At 41.6% G+C, this 26,762-nt stretch overlaps 2 protein-coding genes across 5 annotated transcripts in view; one reads left to right on the forward strand and one right to left on the reverse strand.

Moving 5' to 3' along the window:
* The window catches only part of PSPC1 (paraspeckle component 1), a 63,746-nt gene extending 62,254 nt beyond the window's left edge, over positions 1 to 1,492 (forward strand). The window contains exon 11 of one of the 2 annotated variants that reach the window (XR_013923622.1): positions 1,033 to 1,492. The gene's annotated coding sequence lies outside the window, so the exon portion shown is untranslated. Of the gene's footprint in view, positions 1 to 157; positions 294 to 1,032 lie in introns of those variants that run through there. The other variant, XR_013923623.1, reaches the window with a different exon arrangement.
* Positions 89 to 26,552, reverse strand: MPHOSPH8 (M-phase phosphoprotein 8; the record flags this gene model as incomplete). Of its 3 annotated transcripts, none has more annotated exons than XR_013923620.1 (15): positions 89 to 544; positions 4,411 to 4,686; positions 5,558 to 5,641; positions 6,386 to 6,513; positions 7,827 to 7,981; positions 9,964 to 10,118; positions 11,487 to 11,573; positions 12,911 to 13,051; positions 14,903 to 14,991; positions 15,078 to 15,203; positions 15,644 to 15,892; positions 17,021 to 17,117; positions 20,347 to 21,189; positions 22,082 to 22,237; positions 26,307 to 26,552. XR_013923620.1 is itself a non-coding variant. In XM_080364068.1 (14 exons), the coding sequence occupies 14 exons, from the start codon at positions 26,550 to 26,552 to the stop codon at positions 4,645 to 4,647; spliced, it is 2,598 nt and encodes an 865-aa protein (XP_080220194.1). In that variant the 3' UTR covers positions 2,310 to 4,644. The 3 variants fall into 3 exon arrangements, 1 of the variants encoding a protein (XP_080220194.1); XR_013923621.1 differs by having other exon boundaries at positions 89 to 582; XM_080364068.1 differs by lacking the exon at positions 89 to 544 and having other exon boundaries at positions 2,310 to 4,686.
* Between the last annotated feature and the right edge of the window lie 210 nt (positions 26,553 to 26,762).

Here is a 26,762-nt window from a genome sequence, read left to right on the forward strand (position 1 = left end):
GTGTTGTGTTTTCTTTTTCTTCATTGTTCTCTCTGCTCCTGGGCACAAGAACAATGTTGTTACACTATTAAATCCTTAATCAAATCTGGGACACCTAGGTGAGCAGGGGAGAGGGCTGAATTGCTGCTCTCAGTTGAGCTGTTCTCTCTGCCTGTAGACAGCTCTGCCCTGCAAGACCTGAGGGAACGGGCCGCTGGAAATGATGGCAGTGGGACGAGCCTGGATTGGTGTGTCCCCCACCAGCACCGCAGACTGGAAAAGCCACATCAGAAGAATCTGAAGACATCTGCTTGCGAGGTTCAAAATGCCTTTTGCCGTATGAGGCAATTACAGCTGCTGTGACATTGCACTCTTCAGCCGCTGGCAGAGCAGGTGGTACCAGCGTTCAGCGCAGTATTCAGTAGTAGAGCTGCTCTTGGCCAACTTTGCGGACCCGAGGCTTTGGCTCCCTTGTTATCTGGGCTGTACCAGAAGCAGATTTTCTTTCAGATCTCCAATACTTCCAATACTCAAATGCTTCTGATAACAGGACTGAAGTTTATACCTGTTACAACAGGAATCAGAGTAATTGATATTGAAAGGCTGCTCCTTGGTTAAATGATTGGTTTTGGACTTAAAACAACTTTAGAGTTAAGTGAGTAAAAAATAATTTCAAGCAATAAAATATGTAACAAAAGATGAGGAAATTGTGGGTTTTATATTTAAAGAAAAAACAGTGGTGTGGATTGTGTTTAAGTTGCAATAATGTGAAGGAGCACGAAGTATTGTGTGAGCCAGCAACAGCCAAAAAGGACTGGAAGGAAAATGTCACCCAGTGGGGAGATTAAAGCTGCACTAAGATCTCACTGTCCATGCAGTCAAGTTTGAGTTGGATGTGTGATAAAAATGCCTGCTGTCTTAATGCAGCTAAATAAACAGATGAAAAACAAAACCCAGGAATGAAATTAATAATGAAATCCAAATTTTGATGTGGTTTCTCCAGCCTTGCATTGCACTGTAATATACCACCACTGTTACTATTTTTTTTTCCAGGGTTTCTATGTCTATTTCTTTCTCTTTCCTGCAATCAGCAAGGCAGTGAACATGAATCAAGGGCCTGAGAGGAGCCTCACGAAGTTTGAAAAAGGCAAATGTGAAGTGCTGTAGTGGGTACAGAAGAACCCGATGCAGCTCTGCAGCAGCTGGTCGGGCAGTCCTGAGGGACCAGCCAAGATGAGCAGGGGCAAGGAAAGACATTGCTCCTCGGTGCTGCTGGGACTGCAGCTCTGGAGGGCTGGGCCCAGTTCTGGGCTCCCGAAGACAAGAGATCTATGGGAACAGTCCAGTGGAGGCCACCAAGATAATTGGGAGGTTCAAGCATAGGAGCTGTGGGGACAGGCAGTGGGTTTGCTTGCTCTGGAGAACAGGGGTAGGAAATCTGACTTCAGCTGTGTAATGGAAGGGGCAGAGAAGATGGAGCTGGGCTCATCTTAGAGGTGCACAGTAATGAGGACATTTTGTGTAATTTTGTGTTGCATCATACCAGTAATAAAACCAGTGCAAGTCAGTATGGTCTTGCTGTACTTTACTGGGTCTCCACACTGTGGAAACACTGGGGGTTCGTGGTAGCCGTTCTGTTTCAGAGGGTGAATGCAGGGGAGCCAGGCTGGGGGCTTGTGTGGGGCAATGTTCACTTGTGGTTAGGGACCTTCATCCTACTGCTTAGAGAAATACATGTTGTGGAATGTTAATACAGTAGAGCTGAGAGGTCCAGGAAATCAATGGGAATGCCAAATGCTTGTACATGTCCCATACAAGCTTTTCCAGACAGGATGTCACAATCAGCTTGGTAAATCCTTTTTTAAAAACAATATGCATGTAAGCACAGGCTTTGCAGGCTGAGGCTCTGGCAGTTACTGTTTGTGGCAAGGAGAGCAGCTTTGCCCACATAACGGAGATGTGCAACTGCTGTGAACAAGCCTGAGGTTTTCTTCCTCAAGTTCTCCCCACTTGGTCTGTACACGTCACAGCTCCAGGGAACAGGACTTGTTCTCAGAACGTGAGGTACAGACAGGGCCTGGGACACTGAGCAATCCTGGCTGAGGGGGGAGCTGCACTCTGTGCTGTCTCTTTGTACGCTGAAACAGCTCTCTTCCGTCCACACTGATCAGAAACAATCACATTTTTAAAGAACGGGCGCAGAAAGCACAGAGGACCTGTGCTAAAAACAGCCTCTGGAACAGTGGTGCCAGTGCAGTGATGGCAGCTGTAGCTGTTGAGCCTCACTGACAGCAGCAAGAAACTGAGCAAATACTTCAAAGGTATTTTTCCACCAGGCCTAAAGAATTGGTTTTTTTATTGTAGCTACTTTGTCCACCAAAACCTTTTTCTTAGCAATTGGATAAAAACCGTATAATAGGAATAGGACAAAAACCAGCTTCAAACAACTTTACCATATGCACCTTCAGTAGGGATTTTGAATTTGTATCACCAACTAAAAGGAAAAGATGGCTGCAAAATCCATCCCTTAACAAAAGCAGCATTAACCCAAATTTAATTCCCATGTCCTGTAGGACTCATCTCCCTCTCAAATGCCTCAAGGGAAGAAAAGAAAACAACAAAACCCCAAAGGAAACATCCCCTTCCTCCCTGCCCCCGATCAGCCTTTGACAATCTACTTGCTATGTCAACTCTTGGAGCACTGCTAGACAGTTTTAGGTTAGACTGTACAACAGTTTCTAAATAGAATCTATATTATATGGACATTTGTTCCAAAACCTTTTGTCCCCACCCCAAACAGCTCAAACATTTACGAGGAATAAGTGCTGTGCAGCACTTGTCACACACAGACAGCACTGTTACACCTACACACCCGAGTAACTCAGGAGGCGCGAGCTACATCCATGAGAACTGTCACTACACCAGGGAACACTCAACGCATGTGCCCGGCCTTACTTCACCTTCCATGGTCATGCACAGTGACTCAGAACAGCCACACGCTGGCCTAAGTGCTGGCAGCGCCGTACCCGATTCTCAGCCAGCGCTTTGCACGCATTTCAGGTGCCCACACTTAACAAAATGAGGTATCTAACGGATTTCAGAGGGGTGGAGGTACCAAGTCTGTTCAAAACCTCATGTGCTCACGTCTCATCACCACTGTGCGCAAAGACACACAACAATCCTAAATCAGACCAGAAATGAGTATTTGTCTGTCATGTTGCTGTTCCAGTCTTACAGCTTAATGGGACATTCCACAACATTGAAATAGTGTGCTTTGTTATATCTGGCATCACTTAAATGGGAAAGTTTTAAACTTTCAAGAACCAAAAATTAAAAACTAACCAAAAATTAAAAACTAATTGAACTTTATAATAAAAAGTCACAGTTCTTAACAGAATACTTAATACATCCGCACCATTTTGATGGTGAGCACTCAGATACATTAAGGATTTATCCCCCATGGTTTTGCTAACAAGATAGGCACATAGTGGCATGTAAGCTACCTGTGGCAACCACAACAGCAAAGGCACATTCTGCAATTTTTTTTCTTATTTTTTTTTTTAGCTTTTCAAGATGTTGGTTAATTTACAAAGAAAAATATTTTATACCTCATGGAGAAGTATTACATTTGTATTTTATAGCACAGGACCATTACAGAACTGCTGTCAGCTGATAAAATGGGTCATTTAAATAAATTAAAAAAAATAGCAGCTCTTTGCACTGAGGAACTGAACTTCTGAATTTCAGGGCAATACACATTCTCATCTGTCAGGCTGAGAACATCTGAAATCCTCTATGGATCTTCTTGTCTACCAACAGCATTGCCTGCACGTTTCAGGTAGTTACAAGTTTTCTGGTTTGCTGTTTTCAGCTTGTATTTGTTTTCCCACATGTCACTTGACTAACAACTCAGATGTTAAGATGTCTGTAAAACTATCAGTTGCTTCTCTAACACAAAAGTAGTTTTAAAACCATTATATAATTAGGAATCTGACTGCGATCCTCTATGAATGGAACCTATTCAGATGTCCTGTTCATACCTGCAGCCCTATGGGTGTTTGTTCCAAGTGAATGGCTCAAAGCACAACTGCTTCCTCATTGGGAGACAAGAGCAGGAAAAGCTTCAAACCAGAACACAGCCCTAAGCAATTCAAAGTTAGATCTAATGCAGTGACTTCCAAGTGTAATTTCTGCCCACAGCTCCAAGAATATGACAGTTCTGCGTTTTACAGAGAAACATTACAGTTAGAGCAGGTAGAAAATTTTAGTTTACAAATGGAAAAGATCTTTCTATTAAAAAAGACATTTCATGTAGTTACCTTAAATAGTTCTTATATGCACCACTCCACATTGTGGAAAAGCTGAAATAGGCAGTCTGGACTCCACAAGTTAAAGAAAAACAGAATTATATGTATTGGCACAAATACTTACATCTACATCTGTACAAAGTAAAAAAGCTGAGAGCCCTGTCCCACCAGCGCAGCACACTGAGCTGCTCCCCAACACGCACTCCTGTGGGCCTGCCAACGAGTGACGGCCAGATGGGAACTTCGTCTTAAGAGTGCGGTGCCCAAAAGTTCCAAACTGCTCTGTCAGTCTCTGAACAGGAGTCAGAAGTACGTCCAAAAACGCGTCAGCCCACTCGACGTGCTCTCAGCCCTGAGGTCACTGCAGCTGCACTCGGTACGCGCCTATGAGCAGCTTCACCTGCAACAGCAAACAAAGGTTTCAGATTGTTCATGTGTAACTACTGTGTTCAACACTAATTCTAATATAGGAAAAGCATGAGTTGCAAGTGACTAAGAAAACTAAGCATAAAATTGCAAGTGACTAAGAAAAAAAAAAGTATTTATAATCTCTGATTAATAAAAATCAAATTGTAACAGCCCTACTGAAAAATGAACAGCTTGTAAGACTCAATTATAACACCACTGCATTAGGTGATGGTTAAACAAGTGACCCCCAAATCTGAACCAGATATACACAGGTACTTTCAACTGAATAAATAAGAGCTGAGTATAAGTTTTAAATATGAAGATCCAGAAAATTTACTGGTGCATCTTCCAAGGACAAAAAGAGATGCTACCAGAACAGGATCTGCTATTCCTCTTACAGCATGTAGTGGGACTGTTGCCCGAACCACCTGGAAAACACAACAGACTACACAGACTATTCCAAAGCAGACTGATGCCCTAGGAAACACTTGCAAGTTCTCCAAAACACACAAGCCAAACCATCTGTATGCAAAACATAACTGACACTCCATGTATCTGTCATTAAATTCTCAGTATAGATGGGGAAAACGTTTAGCTGTAACAGCAGTTTATCCTGGTGCATGAATTATTCTGATTGCAGCACAAAAACATTTACTTCTGACCAAACTAACACCCCTGGCAGAGCTCCTGAGTTCCAGCAATGTCACAGAATGGAACTGGGACTGATGGGAACCGGCATAAGGAGAGGGTGGGAAACTCGTAATTTTTACATTTGCAACATATAACTAGGAAGCATTTAAACTATGGAAGAGTTACTGTACAAAAAATTAATATAGGTATTTAATTTTGAGAGCATTTTGTACCTTGGCAGTAGGAGCTTCGGTCAACCGTATAAAAAGCTTGTTAAGGCCTGCAGTAGGGCTGAAGGAATAAATAAAGTGACTATCCTAAAGGAAAAAAGAAAACGGACAAAGTTAGTGGCAGGATATGACAAAGTGCTACACGATGGACCAACAGAACACAACATTTTAACTGTGCATTTTTTGAAAGGAAGTTGTGTATGCTGCAGAGAACCTTTTGTGGGACCACAGAGAAAACAAGAGGACTTGAAAAAGCATGCGTAGTGATGCATTTAATAGCTTTAAAAAAACTCATCAAAAAATATAAATTAATCAGTAAAAATATGAGGTAAGGTAGGTTGTTAAATCAAGGCAAAGTAGTTATATTTCAGAACTTACTTGGGTCAAAAATTGGAGATGCTGGGTGAATGAGAAGTTAAACAGCTTTAAGTACAGAGTTCTCAGGTGCCTGCTCAAACCCTCAGTTCTGAAGTCCCAGAATCACAGAAGAGTTGAGGTTGGAAGGGACCTCTGAGGTCCCATCTGCTCCAACCAGGCACCATCAGCTGCTCACGCAGGGCCACCTAGAAGCAGGTTGTCCAGTACTATTAAATACATCCCTGCCTTTTAAGGCATAATTTTGTATGGAGTTCTAGTATATGCAAGGTTTGGAGTTCTCTCCAGATACAAAAAAGAATTAAGTTTCACTAAAAAAACCCAAGAACCCTATCATGATAAAAAAAGCTTCAACACAACACTCAAAATCCAAATTAAGGCACTAAGATTTCCCAGGCTGCTCCATGAAGACTATAAAGCAGTTTTATAGTTGATCAGTTATAAGAAAAGATTTACCAGAAATACAGGGAGCTGGAATTTGTCGTTTAAAACCACAGCTTGTACACTGCATGGTCCACAGAGCCGAGCAATGACATTTTTACCAAGGAAATTTGCATGGAAAATAAAGAGAAGAATTCCTGATCCTGAAAGGGAAGGCAATTCAGGCATGTGAAACGAGATCCATTATTCAGAACAACTGCACACACTGAATGTTTGAAGACAGTTAGGTACAAATATATATGTGTGTGTGTATGTATGTATATATATAAACTACTTCAGTATATACTAAACATCAATGGAGTATCAAAGCCACACACAGAAATGCAACCTCCTGAGCCAGTGGATCTCAGCACAGAACACAACTGATCTGGTCACTACGTTCAGGTCTTTTGGCAGCAGAAATAATTTTATGTGGCTATTAGAAAGAAGAACAAAATGAACACGGCAATCCTCAGCATGGCTCACCTCTGTGGTTTTAGCTTTCCCTAACCAGAGTTATAGAATTTAACGTGGTTTGGGTTGTCTTTTCTCTTGGTAGGGACAACCGAGACCAGACAATTCTGGATCTTTATGAACTGCGCTGAAATTCAATACGCAACATTCTTCAGTACCCACAAATGCCCCATTTTAATACATCCAATTATATAAGGTTTCTTAATTCTGTAAATTGTACCTACTATCAACCACTGGAAGACTTGTATTACAGCTCTTAACAACCAGGAAACTGGACAGACACAACCACTTTCCATCTTAGTTTAAGTAAGATTTCAGCCACATTAATGTATTATTTCAAGAAAAATCAGTAGATATTCCCCTGATACACTCAAAAGGTGAATGAAAATGACTTAGCTCAGCCAAGCGTCAGAGATTAGAATCTCGATTCCTAAAGGAATGAAGAAACATTCCCAGGTATCTTGGGAATTTGATTCCCAGCTTTCTGAAAGGCTCTATGGGCCACCCAGAGCTGATGGACGCTGGCTTCTTTTTGATGGCACTTCTAGTCTGCACTGGTGTCACGGCAGTGCTGTGACTGCTCCCGCGCTGCAGCGTGTTCCGCGCTGGCTACAAACACGACCTTCCACCACGAGGTTTCCAGGTATGCTCTTAGATTCAGATTTTTCAACATTTATCATTCTGAGGTAAACTGCTCCTTTCCTATAATACCTGTCACTTAGCTAACGTAACCTCAGAAAGCTACTGGCACCCATGAACAGAAAGACAGAAGAAAGCCACTATGTCTGTGGCAATTAAAAAACCAAGACAAACCACACCCACAATGCATCAAAACATCGCTGCCCTCCCTATAATCCATAATCAGAGGTATAACATACTGCAATATAGCAAGTCATACAACAAGCACTTTAAGACATACTTAACAAGGCGGTTTAATAACACACAGTTCCACCTTTTTTCCCCAAACCCAACAACACGCCCAGCACAACAAGCACCCTCCTACCTTCTGGCACGTTTTGTGGGGGTCTGTAGTTAAAATCTGTAGAAAAGTCCGGCCCTTCACAGAGACGATGACACGCGATGGGAAAGACTGGCTCCAGCAAAGCCAGACGGGTTTCAAAATAATTCCTGATGGTGTCTTCTGCTACTCTCGAGAGCCTGAAAGGCCAAACAAGTGAGAGACCTGTACTGCACATAGTAAAATTACTTTATCAGACAAACGTAATGAGAGCTTGACACAAGAAAAGATTCCAGATTACCTGTCTGGATTCCCAATTTTCACTTCATCATTTATGCACAGATGAACCCCAAGTCCCAATATTTTGTTAATAAAACATTTTATCAGTGATCTGTTTGTGAAATTTCAGCTATCAGGTCGCATATTAAAAAAAATTCCAGCTAGCCACATATTTTGAAGGCTCTGTATGTAAAAAGATGTCCCTGAAACATCAGTATGAACCTGGTGGGTAAACAGCAGCAGACAGTCACTGCCCCAGGGTGGCTGATTTACCAGCCTGATTGAGAGTACAGTGTAAAAACAAATAAGTCACTGTATAATTTTACTGGCAATACTACTGCGAAAATGCAGTTCGTAATTTACTAAAACGCAGTGAAAAAGCAGCAATGCTACCATTAAACAGCCAAACTGCTTCTGCCATGGTGGGGTTTTTTTGTTTGGTGTTTTGTGTGGGTTTTTTAATTTGGTTTGGTTTTTGGTTGGTTGGTTTGTTTTGGTGGTTTGTGTGTTTTTTTGATTGGGTGTTAATTGAAGCGAGCAGCGTAGCCTCCAGAAGAGAGGCCACATTAACCAACAGTATCTGGCACTTTCACAAGCAGGTCACCAAGTAATCCTCGTCAGAAAGCTGTTTTGACACTAATGGGTTTTAAACGCTTTTGCACGGCCAAGGTTCTGACCCTCTCAGCTTCCCGGCTGTTGGAGCTATTACTGAGCACACACTTCCCTCCGCGCTAGCTGAGGTTACCGTCTGCACAATCTAAAACTCAAGTGTTTGATCATAAAGAAACCACAAGAATTGCCCCATCAAAGCAAGCCCAGAAGCTCAGCTAGCCTAGTTTCCAGATGCTAGACAAAGCCATATTAAATATGGGAAATTACTCAACACTTGTCTTTTTTTGGGACACTGTCCTAGGTTCCAGCAATCTGATTTAGAGGGCTCTAAAACGAGGGACTGCAGCCAAATCGCACCTCTCCCTGGATCTGCTCCCAAAATCCCAGGCACCTGTGACCACAGCATTCTGCAACGAGATCCATAATTCCGTTTTCCTGTGCAAAAATATCCCCCCATTTCAAACCTATCACTAAACATTTACCAGGATGGCCTGCAGAACCTGCCTCATGGCTTGGCGTTATTTTTTTGTTGTTCTTTTCTCGTTTTACACTTTGACCTTTTAATCTGTCCGAAGGTGACGTGTATCACGTCCCCCGGTCTACCCTCACAGAAGCTACTCCATATCTGAGCATCTTTATTTTTCCTTTTGGCTTCATCTGCTCTTGAAACAACGTAACTGGAATGGCCTGTGCTATTTAAGGCATTTGGACACCACAGACTTACATTTTATTTTTGGCTCCACTACTACGATATTCTCTTCCTTTTTGACTGATGAGAAACACTGAACTGGTATATTCAGGTAGTGAGTCTAGAAGCTTCCCCAGTTGTTCCTCGTGGCACTCTCAGCTCATGTTTAAGGGTCCAACAACACCGTAACTATCTGCATTGACTTTTCATGGTGTTTTTGTTTGATGCCCTTTTATTTTTTTAATGCTTTTTAGCACAGTATTTTATTTGGCGTGTCGTAATAAGAGTTTACATTCAGCTGTCCAGTGCTTATACACTTCTCAGTTTTCCTAATAGCTGTATTTTTAGTTTTAGGAATCTTTCATTTCTGGTAATTGCCTTGTCCTCCTTTCCACCTCTTCACTCAGTGTTTAAGGAAGTGTCTGCTAAATCTGTGAGCTCACACCATTTTCATTTCCCATGATTTCCGCTAGCTTCCTGCCCAAATGAGATCTGTTTTCTTTCCTGAAATCTCCCCCTCTTCTCCTTGACTTAAATCAAAACTCTGACATGCCTGGTACCGCAAACCTCACCAGAACAAACTTCAAAGTACAGTTTACTCACGTGTCCAAGTGACTCTTGAGCTGCTCATACACCAGTATGTTATTACATTGCTTAGCAAAATGCAGTGCGCTGTTCTGATGCTTGGACAAAATGTTACAGTCTGCCCCACTTTCAATCATGAGCCGCACTATATCCGAATTCCCTCTTTTACAAGCCTGTGCAGAAAGTGAGAAAACAGGAGGACGGACAATGACAAATCCCCCGTGAGAACAGAGCGTAACATTGAAGTAAGCAGAAGTACAGAAATGAATTAAAATCCAAAATGATTTACAATTCAGAAAACAAGTTTAGGTATTTGCTCTGCAAACGCTAACACAACTCTGACAAATTAGGGAAAGGCACAAAAGATAGAAACTTCTATCTTCATGAGACCTTTCAGAAGCTAACTTCTGAAATTTGTCTCAGCTCTGAACTTTCACCTGTGCTTTCAATCCACATTATTCCAGAACTGAAGAAACCCATAAAAATCACACAGCTCCTCAAAGAAATTAAGTGCCAAGAATTCCGTCCCCCCTTTTAAAAAGTATGATCCAACTCCTAAGGTTAAATAAGAGTGACTTGATAAACACGTTTATATCACTTGGTTTGTTCAGCCTGGCCTGGAGAAGAGGAGACTGAGAGGAGACCTCATCATGGTCTACAGCTTCCTCACAAGGGGGGGAGGAGGGGCAGGCACCAATGACAGAACCCAAGGAAATGGCAGGAAGATGTGCCAGGGGAGGTTTAGGTTGGACATTAGGAAAAGGTTCTTCCCCCAGAGGGTGCTGGAGCACTGGAACAGGCTCCCCAGGGAGGTGTCACAGCCCCAAGCCTGACAGTGTTCAAGAAGAGACTGGACAACACCCTCAGACACGTGGTGTGAACTGTGGGGTTGTCATGTGCAGGGACAGGAGTTGGACTTGATGAACCTTGTGGGTCCCTTCCAACTTGGGACATTCTATGATTCGATATGAACAAAAACAAAAAACCAAACCAAAACAAAACCCCCACACACAAACAAACAAACAAGAGGAGCACAAACCATTTAAAGGGTCCTGGAATTTTCCCATTACAATAAAATAAAAATTAAAAGAAATAAAAATTTCCTTTGTGATAGGGGTGTGGAACAGGCAGTAGGAAGGAGACTCCAAACTGGTTATTTTATTTCTGGCCTGCAATGAAACTACAAAAGTCAGTCACAGCAACACCCAAGTAAGAGATTCTCTTTTTGGAATTTTTCTCTTCCTGCTGACAGCCTGATTATCTCAGTTTTAAGATCATATCCACATTTCTTAAAAGTCAAACAATGGAAGAGGATGAGGCACATTTAGCACTGTATGCTCATAGCATCTGCATTTATTGTTGAGATACAACAGTACATTAAAAAATGGATTAAAACACTGCCTACAATAACCAAGAGAAATATTTGTATCTCAAATACAGTACATGTTCCCTAAATCAGCTCTACAAACATGCTTTTATGTTCTATTAGTTTGCAAAAAGTATTTACTACAAAACAGTGTCAGGGCAAACACTGAATTTACCTTCATTAAAGCAGTTTCACCGCTGCTCTGCTGCCTGTTGACGTACGCCCCAGCTTCCAGGAGAATAGCTACTGTTGTTAGAAAATTCTGAAAGAAAACCCAAACCAAACCACAAGACAAGTAAGCAGAAAAGATGATGTTTTTTTCAGAATATAAAGTGACATTTATTTAAAATCTATCAGGAAAATCCAAAGCATGAGACATGACACAATTAACGCTGTTCTCTAGAGCAATGCAGACTCAGGCACACAGATAGCCCTGAGTATTTACAACTCTTAACTGTTTTCTAAATCTACACCACAGGAAGAAAACAGGATGTTTGCACTAATCACTCAACTGGAATCAAGCTCCCCTTCATACTTTTATCTACTGTACATGGGAAAATACATAAACCAACTTGAACTAAAGAGCACACCCATGAAACATTCTGTAACTTACTGGTCTAGTTGGTCTTAGTTTGAGAAGAGCTTGCCAGAGTCTCTATGTCCCAGCTCTCAAACAGTAAACCCTGCTCAATCAGAGACTTGCTCTCAAAGTGTCCCAAGTTTGGATCCTGTGTATCCAGAGATCATAACAAGCAATTCTAACGCAAGAACTTCAGCCCTCATGACTGACATATTCAGAGATATCCTCTGCATCCACTTTCACTCAAGGTAGCTCTATGATATCCTCTTCTCAGGGTAGGGTTTGTGATCAGAATTTATTTACACTACACTAACCACAGCTGCTGAAATTATGCAATTAAGGTTACCCTGCTATATCCTGTTAACTACTTCTTAAGCATCATCCAAGGGAAAAAAAATGTGTACTGTTATAGGAAAATAGGGAATTTGGATTTTTGGCCTGTATCAGTGTTATAAGCTGTGCTGCTAAGGCTGCAAGTCTCAGCTTGTCCCCTGTATAGCCCTTGCCCAGAACCACGAGCCTGGTTACCTTATGCTTGCTTTGTACCCTTAGACATTGATAAATGCTATTGTTAGGTTTGCTGATTTCTGTACTAGACTGATGAACTATGGATAACAAATGAGACAGGTAGAACTTCAAAGCTAGCCCTGCAACCCAAGGACTTTTCGTTCGGTACTTGCCAAGTGGAACATGAAGAAAGAAGTGAAACCTGCAGACCACTGAGACGGGAGGAACCTGAAGACATTGACAGTGACAGACAGTGATAAATTTTGCTTAGTTGCATAATACCTGTTAGAACCCTATATAATGACTAGCTGTATTGCTGTATGATTGTCACTCTCTGAGGAGGTGATCCAACCCTGCTGTTCCTGCGAATCTTCTACAATAAATACTGCTCAGAGTAACCCACGAGAGTTCGAGTCTCTCTCCAGCGCCTTCCTAATAACCTTTTTCATGTAACACTTTGAAACATAAGTAAAAGAGCCGAGAACCATAAATACAACAATAACCAAGCCAACCTTCTCAGCTGCGAGTATCAATGCAGTTGTTCCATTTTTCTGTCTACCATTAACTTTAGCTCCTTTCCTGATAAGGACCCGGAGAAGGTCATCATGCCCACCAGCAGCAGCCAGCATTACTAGGGTCATTCCACTTGAGTCCTGTAAGAAGAACCATTGCCATTTAAAAAAAAAAAAAAAAAAAATCTAATACTTTAAGATAAATCAAAGCCACAATACAAAAATTGCAAGTGTGTGAACAGGTTTCACCAAGATCTGCCTCCCTGGCAGAAGAATGCACATATATATGGCTGTCAGATACCAACAAACCATCACCTCCCACCTATCTTGTCCACAGGCCTCACACTCTGAGCTCCATAATCTGCAAAACCCGTAATGTGCCAAGGACCAGCACAGGAAGGAGGAAAACCAGAATGAGCCAGGAAGAAAGGCAGCGAGATATATATATAAGTTGGGGAATGACCCATCAGAGAGCAGTGTAGGGGAGAGGGACCTGGGGTCCTGGTGGACAACATGATGACCATGAGCCAGCACTGTGCCCTTGTGGCCAGGAAGGCCAATGGCATCCTGGGGTGTATTAGAAGGGGGGTGGTTAGTAGATCCAGAGAGGTTCTCCTTCCCCTCTACTCTGCCCTGGTGAGACCACATCTGGAATATTGTGTCCAGTTCTGGGCCCCTCAGTTCAAGAAGGACAGGGAACTGCTGGAGAGGTTCCGGCGCAGGGCAACAAAGATGATTAAGGGAGTGGAGCATCTCCCTTATGAGGAAAGGCTGAGGGAGCTGGGTCTCTTTAGTTTGGAGAAGAAGAGACTGAGGGGTGACCTTATTAATGTTTACAAATATACAAAGGGTGAGTGTCATGAGGATGGAGCCAGGCTCTCTCGGTGGCAAACAATGGTAGGACAAGGGGTAATGGGTTTAAGCTGGAACATAAGAGGTTCCACTTAAACTTGAGAAGAAACTTCTTCTCAGTGAGGGTGACAGACACTGGAACAGGCTGTCCAGGGGGGCTGTGGAGTCTCCTGTTCTAGAGACATTCAAAACCCGCCTGGACACCTTGCTGTGTAACCTCATCTGGGTGTTCCTGCTCTGGCAGGGGGATTGGACTGGATGATCTTTCGAGGTCCCTTCCAATCCCTAGCATTCTATGATTCTGTGATATTTGAGGGTGAGGAAGACAGCAAGACAACGGAAGAATAAACCAGTAGCCACTGGAGCTAAACTGCAACGGCCAAGGCAGCTGCTACCACAACATTGCTTTTGGATTTTATTGGAGCGTATGTACGAACAGACCTCTGAGAGTGGTTAGTCCCCACACTCATTCTTGCACTTCCTACCAGATGCTACAATCCAAGGAACACATGCTTGTCTCACTAGTTCATTTGGCATCTCTTCTACTATGCTACAAAGTCTTAGCAAAATCTTTAGTTCTCCAATGCTACATAATACGACTACACAAGATCACCAGTGAAAATACTGGTATCAGAGATTTTGATCCTCAGAAATAGAACTATAGTACTATTTAACAGGAAAACAAATCCTTGAAAGAAAACCAGTAAGAACACAGCTGATGAAGAACTGGCAGAGAACTAATTATTCACGGAGTGAAGAGGTCCCACTCTGTCAAACAGAACATTTATTTATTTTTTTTTTAATGTATAGATATTTTACATAGTTTAGCCACTTGACCTGATGAGTATCATAATTCCTTATACCATATTCAGTTCTGAATTTAATATTCAGTTAAATCCGGTGGGCAAACCTGCAAATCCAGCTACTAGGATGCTTCTATCAAACTTCATTTTTTCTTTCGAAGAAACAGAAAACAACTACTGAAGCCTCAACATCTGTATTTCCTTTTCTCACGCTGTGCTTTTTTCCCCAAGGTGAAACAGAAACCCGTTACTAGCCAAGATGGGAAAGCTTCTCCAACAACCCAAATTTGTACTCTTCACTCCTGACCCACCCCAAAAATATTTGCAGAAAAATTACCTCTTGATCCAGATTATATTCCTCGCTTGAAGAAAGTGCCATCTTTACTGTCATGTAATCTCCACTTTTAACAGCATCCCTCAAGAGAGCTAGAAAACAAATTCAATGCAGTTACAGGATATTTCACTTTGAAACACTAGCTAAGAAATGTCCCTTCCTCCCAGCAATTACTCACTACTTGATATCGGTCCTGTTGACACATGATTCTCATCTTCTCCATCAAGATGCTTCTGAAAGTCTTCTAGCGTCAGCCATTCTAACTGCATGTCCATACCCAGACTCAAGACTTGCTGCTTGCCATCTATCATGTATTTGATTTTATGGAAGAAAAAATGCAAAATAAGTATTAAGTACCTTCTCAATTTCCAAACAATTCACTGCTTGCCATTGCTTCAATGATCAGCATCTTAACATACTACTACTTTTCACTCAAACTCTAGAAGTCAGCATGGAATGGTTCCAAACAACGAAGGCTACGTTACAAACACACATAAAATGCTTTTACTTGAAACAAACTATTGTTTGTTTCAATAAATTAGGCTGAAGCGATAGGAGAAGGGGAACACTCCATTACTGTGATAGCAGAAACACACTGGAAAGTTATCAGTGAGTTTCAAAAGAAAACACCGTGTCAGCCTCCTGGGGAGACAAGAATTGCAGCGCTAAAAGATGCAAGCAGGAATGAAGAAAACATGAACTGCCAGTGCTCAGCTTGCCCCTACATTTGTTTCTACTGCTCACCAGAGTTCTTCATTTGACACACATCCGCCATTTCTTGATCACCTTCTGCAGCAGTGTAAGTCCATGTGTCTGTTTCATCTTTTATGTTCCTCCTTTCCTTGTACACCTTGCTGTCTTTTGATTTTAATTCTTCTATGAATTTATATTCTAGCGAAGACTCTTCTCTTTTGCAGTTATTCTCAGAATATTCACTTTTTTCTTCTGAAGCTACATTAAACAAGTCAAATGCACTTTTCACATCCTTAAAGCCTAGAAAACAGTTACCAAGAGTGACTACTTGAGCCACCAAAGACTATTACATAACAAAGTTTAAGTGAGTGACCAGAGTCCGTTTAGAAAAGGTCTGTCCTCCTTCCAGAAGTTAATCATTGCTGAAGCACAGGAGCAAGCTTAACAACATAAGCTAAAAATCAGGGAGAGCTAGTTCACCTCAGCTACCCCCTGGCAAATCTGAGCTCTGCTTTCAACACGGCACCATCTTCTGCTTAAGAAATGTCGTTCAGAAGTATGTGTAAAATACTACTTTGAAAATATGGTTCAGTATCTGTGATGAACAGATGACAGACATGCTGTATAAGGAACAATAATTAATAATTCTGTCTGTTACTACTTTTCTAAGCATTGTAAGCATCTGCGCTACTTGCAGGGAAAGACGTTTCTCTAGCAACAGCTACGTGAACCATCACAGCTCCTCCAATGTGCATTCACAGTTATCAGAGGTGCAGTTACCTAGTTCTCCTCAGTTCAGCCTCAGAGTAGTGAGGGAATTTATCCTCAATAAAATCATCCAAAATTTTACTGAGATCAAGAGGGGTAACATTAATACTCCATTATACTACTAAGAACAGAAATACACCCTAGATATTTTTCTTCATGTATCAAATCATCCAGTTCTGGTGATATTTTAAGGGTTGTACAGTGTAAAAATAAACTCATCATTGTGCCTAAAGCAAGACGCAGGAAGTTTGTCTGAATGGGCAACCATTAGTTTTCTAAACACAGGAAGTGTGTACTCATAGTATCAACAGAACACTTCTGGAAATAGCCAATAACTGGATGAATTCCTCTAGAAAAAATACTGTTGGATGCCATGGAAGCATAGTCAACAAAATTAAATGAAAAGGGGCAAAATCTTGACTTGTCTACAACGTTAGAGATTTCTATACACTTCTATGCTTCATACGTGAAAGTATAGACATCATTGTCATGCAGCATATATTAACAAAGCCATTAAACAGCAGACTTTTGCTTCCTAAAATAAAAGCAGAAATTGTTGTTTCTGGTATGTATAACAAAACTACACAATATCTGCTCTTGTAGAAATGAGAATGTCCTGAAGGGTCATTCTCTTCTCTCCTTTAAGCAGTTAGCACTTACTTTTTATGCCCCTTTGTTCTTTTCTGTTCTTTTCTTCTTTTTCAGACTCTTTTTTTTGAGGTTTTTCTTTTGTTTCAGTCTTCTTTCCTTCTTTCTCCTGATATTGAGAACAAAGATCAAATTGAAGTGGTAGAGAAAAAAATGGAAAATAAAGTCCTTTCACTACTCCAATGATAAAATATATTCAAAATTAATACTACTGAAACCTGTACGTAACAGACTTGTGGACATTCCTAAGAAAATAATTGAACAGGTGAGTCAGGGGTTAAGTCTGTGAAGGCTTCTTCCTAAGAGAAGAACTGTTATTTCCAAAATACAACAACTTCAATTCAGATTTCTACCGCATCTCAGCCATGAATGGTGTTTTATGGCTTGAGATGTAAATTTGTCAAAACCAGCGTTTTGAAGGAAATTTAAAATTATGAACTTTTCATTTGTTCCAAATACTGAACCTGACAAGAACGTAATTACTTCAAAGTATTTAACACCTTTGTAGCACCATATTCAAAGCAGTTATAACAGCATTGACTTGAACCTTAACTGACAAAACTTGACATCTGTATACAGACAGTTCCAAGTTTGACAGTTTACACATACCAAACGTTATAGTAACAGTCATTTGTGAAAAACAGATACTTGGAAAAATCCACCAAAACCCACCATATCTACACAGAAGACTAAGCTCAGCAATATCCAATATCACAGAGGAAATTTATGGTAGATGTAGATATACAGTCAAATTCACTAAAACAGAATTCAGCTGCCTCCAGCAAAGCTTCCCGTCTCCTGCAATCCTCCCTCTCTCCATTCAGCCAGAGAATTCCAAACTGCAGAGTAGATGGGACAAGGCTCCTTCGCATGGCTTTTTACCAGCCTCTGACACTAACCTGGTACAGGGATAGCACTGCTTTCCTGAAAAACTACCCCAAAAGAAGCCCCCATGAGAACTACAAACTGAATTTATCAATAAATGCTACCATTTCTTTGACACAAGAAAATCTTCAATTAGAATAGATGAATCTGGTGTATCATAATGCGTTAGCGGAGCTGAGATATTTAATTGTCTTTCTCGCCCCCAAAACACAGCTTTTGATCACTGACATGATTAAGCAGCAGTACAGACAGCTGTCAGTCCTGGCAGATGCCCAGTGTTTGGAACACGGGTGTCAAACTCATTTTCACCAGGGGCCACATCAGCCTCATGGTTGCCTTGAAAGGGCCAAATGTAATTTTAGGACTGTATAAATGTACATTCATACAGCCCTAAAATTACATTCGGCCCTTTGAAGGCAATCACAAGGCTGATGTGGCCCCTGGTGAAAATGAGTTTGACACTCCTGATTTAGTAGGAGACCTGTAACTTACCGAAGGGATTACCGGATTTTTGCTGCACAGAGGGACTGTTAAAATCAGTAATCCTGAATTCCATTCCAGATTTCAATACTGATCAGATGCACACCATACACTGCGTATTTATTCTTGGAGATAAACTGAATGGAAAGAATGGTTGGGCATGCAAACTGAGTCCAAACAGAGAATGCTGTGTTATAAATTGACATGACAGTGCTCTGTAAATCAGAGCTACAGGAGGAAAGACAGGTAGCTAAAATATACACAATGACTCTATTTGAAAATAATAATCTACTTGGGCAAACAATTCAGTGAAGTCAAAAAAGCATCTAGAACTCACCACCAAACCCACCCATGTAATAAATCCACAGTTGCTCTGGAGAACAACAAACAAGCTACAGAAAACATTGTTTAAGTCTCCAAGACTAAAAAAAGCAAGAAACAGAATGCCTTCCTTGGTTCCTTGGAGCATGACCATGAGCAAGCCACACGGACAACTTACAGGAGTGCTGGCTGAAGAACCATAAGCAAACCAACTTTCACCCGCTATTGATCTCTTCATGTTTGGAGTGACAAGATTTTTATACTACTGGTAAATAAAACAGAACCCCAAAACTTTATGTGACTGTCATCACTGATCTCTCTATGAATGCTATAGCCTCAAACTATGAGAAAATACTTGAGTAATATCAGGCCATTGCATTTCAGTTAACTAAACTTCTTGAGACTGGGCTATGCCTCATAGTAACCGCTTAACCCTGTTTACAAGAGCTTTTACCACTAAGCTCTTGCAAAAACACTGTTCTGTGTACCTCTGCTCTGAGATTATGCCACTTAATTGTCTACCCCAAAATCAGCTACCTTATGTTTAAGGTGGCCTGCTCCATACATAAAACAACCCTCAGCAGAGGACCACAGCTGAACCTACAGAAGAAAATTGCTGCCACAGAATTACAGCCTCAGGAGAAGTGGGATATAATCCATTAAGTATCCAAGTATTTTGGCTGCAAACCTGCTCTAAGTCAGACATGGATTCTCTAAGCAGTCAAAGTTTTATGAACTGCAAACTGCATTAGAACACTCTAAAGCAGCTGAAAAAAAATATATTCTCAGAAACATTCCCAGAAATATTATTTTTTCCATTTTTTCTCTTACCTTTACCATCCTGCTTCTCTTAAAACTCTACTGTCTCAAATAAAGCAAAATGAACATTCCAGTATTTGCTCAGCTCGCTTCTTCAAACAGGTACAGCATTTGTAATTAATTTGGAACAATGCCATGAAACAAAGCATCTTCTTTAAGCACCCCCGGAATTCTAACAAGCCAACAGCACAACTATCTGGGACACCTGGGTCTAGAAACTATTTCCAATTCTCAGGTAGGTGCTAATGCATGTAAGGTACCATGGAGTGGCTGGCTTTTGAAAGAGATCAAGGGTGTGCTTTAACTCAAAACAGCACTTCATTGTGCAGCGTTGGATGGGTAGTTGCTCAAGATTGAATGTCTTACTAAACAAGTAGAAAGAAAGTCAAATCAAGGCAACTGTTGAGGGTGAAGGGAACAAAGCTAAAAGTGACAGCATGCTTTAACGGAATAGGAAATCTCATTTTAAATACACGTAACAAACAGGAGAAGTTAATATTTTCACATTTAAAGACACCCTTATCTCCTAAAGCAGGGGTGTCGAACTGATTTTCACCGGAGGCCAATGTGTGAACCACATTGGCCTCCGGTGAAAATCAGTTCGACACCCCTGCCCTAAAGTGTTCCCTCCCTTATAGTGTTCAGAATCCAGCAATTTTTCACTCTCCTACACAGTGATCAGTGGGCCTTTCTTTAGCTTCATCCAGCTCATTAACTTTCCAGTTTGTATTTTTCTCTTTGCCATCCTGAGCAGTGGCCTTTTGAGACACCTGTAACCTGCAGATGTTTGATTTGATCCCCAGTCCCCACCCCAAAGCCTTAACATCACTCACCTCCCCAGGCGAATCCATGGACTTGCGCCCTCTTTCATCAGCACTCAATTTCAAACCCTTCTGCACTGGTGAAGGAGGTGACACTTTCTCCACCTCTCCCGGTACTCTTACTCTTTCTTGAGCTTTTTGCCTTTTGTGCATGCTTTTCTTCTCTAAATCTTGAGTTTCCATTTTTCTATCTTCTTCTTTATCATCTTCAGCTTTCTGATTTTTTTTCTTCTTTCTTTTAACCTTAACATCAACACTATCATCTTCATTACCTGCTGATCCATCAAGATGCCTATCAGCAAAGGAATCATTTTCAGCCATTTCTTGTTCCATTCTCTCCTCTCCACTTATTACTTTTTGCTGCTCGTCTTTATTTTCAGAAACCAAGTCTGAATTTTCGTTATCAGTTTCTTGAGAAAACGCATCTTCTAGAGTACTTAATTCTGAGTCAAGCTGAACATCCCCATGCTTCTCCTTCTGTGATTTTTTAGCTTCTTTAGAATCTTCTTTAGATTTTATTTTTAAATCTTTAACTTCTCCCTTCTTTTTCTTGATTTCGTTAGTATCTTCTTTCCTTTGCTTCTTCAGGTCCTTTGAATCCTCCTTACTTTCCGAAGTCCTTTTTTTTGGCTTTGAATCTGAAACCAAAATATCTGAGGAATTTTCACATTCTGTTCTGGGTTTTTCTTTGAGTTTTGCAGACTTAGACTTTTTCTTCTTCGGATCATCTGGACTTCTATCCTCTCCATCTTTTGACTTCTTCTTTTTCTTCTTTGGTGAAACATCCTCTTTTGTTTCACTTTGCCGGTCACTGTCAGATTCTGCTTCAAACACATCATCATTTAGAGATAGTTTCTAAAAGGTAAAGAAAAAAATAAAATATTTCTTTCCCCATTAAACGGTATCGTTCTGGTGTAAACTATACAAAAATAGTAGCAGTGGTGCTTGGAAAAAGTAAATCTCTTTTTAAACACTACAAACATCATTCCACATTGCCAAATCGTAAAATTCGTAAATGCAATTCTATCTCACTTACCTAAATTATATTACTAAATGCTTGGATGAGAATCAATACATAAACAAGTCAAGAAAACCAATCATACATCCAACAACAAGATTCCAGAACAGAACTGAATCTGAACTATTTTCTTTCCAGAACAATTAACCTGATTTTGTAAAATTTAGCTATAGGTTTCCCAGAAGCAGGGTACCAGTTTTCAAAACAGATTCTTATGCTTGATTTTGAAACTGATTGAGCAGTTGGAAAACTTAAAAAGCCATACGCTGCCTTCTTACAATTAATTTTTCTGTATTCCTATCTTACCTAATTTAATGGTTAACACGCAACAATTCAACAATCTGCTACACGAAGCAGGATGGTGAATTGAGCTGCGCTCAACTGTGGTGACAAGGCAAAATGCATGTGCATAGGAAAATGGGGTTGTTTATGTTGTCAAAAACAAGCTAAAATGACCATACATCATTCATACAGCCCCACTAAAAACTGAAATAAAGTTTAGATGGATTTAGAGTCCGCAAGCAAACTTGTAAATTAACCAAAAAATCCCTAACCAGAGAGCCGTAACAATATCCATTTTCACCTGAAACAAAACACCTTCAGACTGAAGAGGTTCTTTAACTCTTCTTAATTCCACATTCAAAACGTTTTCCTTTCTCCCTCCCCCAATTAGCAGAGCCGCAACAGGGAATACGTCTTCGGTGTATGACACTGGAAGGTGAAACGCACCTGTATGTCTTTTTTAACAGGTTTAGGCTTATTGTCTACAATCTTTTTTCTGAATTCAAGCAGCACTTCTTTGCAGTCTTCCAAATGAGACTCTGGTTCCCAGGTATCATCATCAGAGGTGTATCCTTTCCACCGTACCTTGTAGAGAATTTTACCCTGTAAGAAAAACCCCAACAGTTAATACGATACAGCACAGTATTGCATTTACTCAGTTCTTGGGGATCTCAGTGGATAAATCACTTTGTGTATAAAGAAATGAATATATTGTGAGTTCAACTCAGCGCTGACATAAGAATTCCCAGAATTATTTCCATCTGTATCACATACTATACTAAGTAGCCTGGTGAAACACTTCAGTAGTTGGAGTGGTTTTATTTAAAAAATTGTAATGTCAATAATTTGTTCAGAACCACAGCTACAATGTACAGATCATAAATTCCCAGTCATTTTACTGAAATGGATTTTCTGACAAGTTATAAAACTATTTTATTTAAGTTTTATTATTTCTTCTATTAAAAAGCCAAGCTTGAATTGTTTCTCTTTGCTGAAGAAGTTGATGTAAACCCTTTAGATTTATAATGCATCAATGCCATTCACCCAGTTTTATATTGGAACTTGTAACTTACGTTAGTTTAGTTATCAATGCTACCTTTGATAAACTGAAATACTAACGATCAGGAAAACAAACCAGCACACCACCAAGAACAACAACAACCAACAGCAATGGGATCAAGTTAAACCTAGAGAAAATCTGTGTGTGCATCTCAATGTATATTATAAAGATTTTAGTAAAAGATGACATATGAAAGCCCTAGACCAATTGTTTCAACAGTATTTAACTTCACCATGGGATGAAATTGCACCTTTTAGTCTCTACCTTGTTTCTTTCAGTAGACTAGAAAGTCTTTTACCATTAAAACACAGAGCTTTCCATCAAATTATCTCTTGCCTTTCTCCTAAATAAAGTAGTCTAAATCCTAATGTTTCTCAAGATGGACTCATTTTCTTGCTGAGAGGCAACTTACTAGCTTGCGGTCATGTTGCTGCTATAGCCAGACAAGTGGCAAACTCAGAGCCCCCTGCACTGAGCTTCACTGAAGAGCTAAGACATGTCCTAGGAAATCAACATGGTCATCTTTACTGATTAAACCTGAGTCTTTTCAAACAGATGTTTGACAAAAGCTAGCACCAAACTTAAGGAAATCCATTTTCCCTATAAAAAGCTGATAATGAGTACCAGGCAACATAGCCACTCCTAAACTTATTTTCTAAATATAAAAAGTGCACAGGTGCTACAGAAAGCACCTTTGGAGAGACAAAATAATAATATCTGTTTCTTTAAGAAATAGATTGATAATGCTCTAAAAGAACCTGAACTGCTAACTAAGCCTGGAGAAGGAAAGCTTCAAAAGAACCACCATTTGACACTTACTATTAAATGTATCTGTATCCATAAATTTACATTTTTGCCTGAGCACCATTAGCCTTTTTAGCAATCACCTCTACTTCCAGTCTTCTATATTTTGCTTCACAGATACAAATAAATAGCCTATATTCAGATATATTAGTGTAATACGTCTCCTCTTATAATTTAGCTTAACCATACGCTCTTGATTCAGGAATTAGTTTTCAAAATCATGTTCACCTCTCTCTTTCTTTCCTGTAATAGGATTATTCACAAAATAAGTGATTAATAACTTTCTCATTACAGTCCCAGAATAATTTATGTTATAAGGGATCTCCAGAACTAATAATAAAATGCACCGCTGCAAGAACTGCTGACTCATGTCTAACATACTCCTGTGTGGGGACTCCCAGCTCCTGGCTGGTGATCCAGGACTCAGCTGCAGAGTTACTGTGACATCCTTATAACTCAGGCACAAAATAAGTTAGAAGTCTTTTTTTTAATTGATTGAGAAAGCTGGATAAAAGTTTAATACAAATGTAAGACTATTTGGCTGGTGGATGACTTTACATTCAGTACACAGAGAGGGATACAAAAATGCAGTTTAAGTGAAGACAGGATAATCATACTAAAGATACATATACAGCCCTATACTCGCCTGTCAACGTTATTTTACTGCACGTTGTTATTCCTTTCTTCTTACAAATAACAGAACACTTCCCACACATTTTTATACTGCTGTGGCTTCTTGGACAACTAGTGATAGGGCTAGAAACAACCTCTACAGATAGGGGTATCACTATGTCATTAAAGAGCAGAGTTAAGGTCATCCAGCTTGGCTGGGGAATACCACAATTTGCACTGGAGTCTGTTGTTTTAGTAGAATTTTAGTGCAGTGTGAAAGGGTTTCTAGATGTACTGAGAGGAAACATTTCAAAACTTGTATTGCTAATGCTAACGTTTCATTTATCAGCAGCTCTAACTTCCCAGCCCAGTCTCATCCCAGAAGGACTGTCTGTCTGTCTGTCTCTCTCAGGCTGCCTCTACTGCCAGCTCCCGCAACACTGGGACTGCGACTGGCCAGAGCTCCTCTGTGCAGTGCTCTCCAGCTTCTGCAGCAGTGACACAGGAACACCCTGACTGGCCTCAGGCTGTGCTGCTGCACAGCGGCACACTCGGTGTATTTGCTTATATCAGACCTGGGAATCTGCAAGCTGGGAATCACCAGCCTAAAGCAGACTATGTAAAGTACACCACACTGAACATAACACAGCTTTTTTCCAGCCATTTTGGAAGTTAGGACTGGGTGTATCTGTCCTGCCCTGTATTTCTGAAGCACAGGAGCATGGCCCACGTTTAAGAGCACTGGAAAGCTGACCTGATGCAGCTGGAGCCCATGCTACAAATCTACAACCAACACGTTCTGGGCAAGGCACACAAGCACAGCGAAGCCGCGCTGACCCAGCCGGGAAACCTCAAGTGCACATAGCTCAGGACCTGCTGCAGAATGGGCTGCCAGGAGGAGGAGGATAGAAAGAGGGGGCGTAAGACACCTTTTTAGTAGGACATGCCAGTAACCTTTTTAAGAGATGGCACTTGATGTGTTTCAGTAATCTTTAGAAGTGTGTGGAATGGTATGACTTGCTCCCCCCTGGCCTCCAGTACAGATTTTAGGTTCCATCATGAAGGGGAGGGGGAAGGAGGAAAAAACTAAAAAAAAAGGGTGCTCTTGTTTTCAAGCTTGATTTATTATTTTGACCAACACTTTGTATAGGCAAAGCTGTAAATACTGTGTTACACTTAAAGCATAATATCCTTAAGCCATCAAGATATTTCGGCCAAGATAGAACCTAATCATAATAGTACCAAAAAATACAGGAAATTCTTGATCTGAAGGTTCTACAACCTATGGGTTTCATAACCCTATTATTTTAGACTAAACAGGCAGAATTCTGTACTATTATGTACCTGACTGAAACCTAAATAAAAAGCATACATTAGTTAAAATAAGCAATTTTCAGACTCAAAAAAGGCTGTGTTAATTATTTTTTGTATTTGAGGGTCAGGAAATTTTAGAAACATTTCAAACAGTCCAGGCTGCTTTCAAAGAAAGAAGACAAGGTGTGATATTTCTAAGAAAAGTAAAGATCACTACAGCTACTTATTTTAATTGGAAAAAATCCTTATTTTAAGAGGTCTTCGCACACTGTATATGCCAGTAAACAATAGCCTCATTAAATGTACTTTGAAACGAGCTCCAAGTTCTCCGCTATATTCAATCCTGCCCATTTCTGCACTCAGCTCTCTACATCAAAACACTGCTGCAGTTCAGGCGTAAGAGCGAGGAACAGTTTAACAATGCAGACAAAATAAAAAAATTAGTAAACATACTCCAGACTTAATCTCTTTCGTCAAAGCTGTAAGATGCAAAAAGCTCGCTTGCAGAACTATGCACAACGTATTTTAAACCGGGATTATAACGGACCGCCTGTTTTCACACGAGCCGCGCAGGGAGCCCAGCCGGAGCAGCGGTGTCTGCCCGCATAGCCGGCGCGCGGGGAGCGGGGGAACATCCCGGGAGGACGCGGTCGCTCGGGCCCGCCCCGCTGCAAGCGCATGGTTCAAACCGGCTCCCAGCCCCGCTGCAGCTCCCCAGGGAGCAGCGCGAACACCCGCCCGGGCAGCCGCCCCTCGGCGCGGGGACAGCCGGGCTGCCCGCCAGCTCCGCCGCACGGCAGCGCGGCCGCCCTGGGGGCCCCGCCGCAGCGCCGGGAGCGGCCGGGGGCGCCGCGCTGACAGGCGGCGGCGCCGCGCACTCACCCCCTCGGTCTTCACGTCAAGGATCTTCTCCACCTCGAACACGTCGTCCTCCTCCTCGCTCTCGCCGCCACCGCCGCCAGCCTCGCCGCCGGCCTCCCCGCCCGCCGCCGCCGCGCCCGCCGCCCTGCCAGCCCCGCTGCCATCTTCCTCCCCGTCCTCCGCCGCGGCCGCCGTCTCCTCCTCTTCCTCCGCCCCCTCCAGCCTGGCCGCCGCCGCCTCAGCCCCGCTGCTGCCCGCCGCCGCCATTTTGGGCCGAATTTCAAACGACAACTGTGAGAAGCGGCTGCGACATCCACCGCCGGGCGAGGAGGGAGCGAGGCGGCGGCCACAGCCAATCGGCGCCCCGCCAGCCCGTGACGCACAGGGGCGGGGCCGCGAGCCCGGAGGCTCCGTGCCCTCCGCGCGGCAGCCGGGGGCCCCGGCGGGGTGCGCAGGGCGCGGCCTTTCGCCGGCTCC

Source organism: Nesoenas mayeri, assembly GCF_963082525.1.
Source record: "Nesoenas mayeri genome assembly, chromosome: 1".
NCBI classification, from domain to species: domain Eukaryota; kingdom Metazoa; phylum Chordata; class Aves; order Columbiformes; family Columbidae; genus Nesoenas; species Nesoenas mayeri.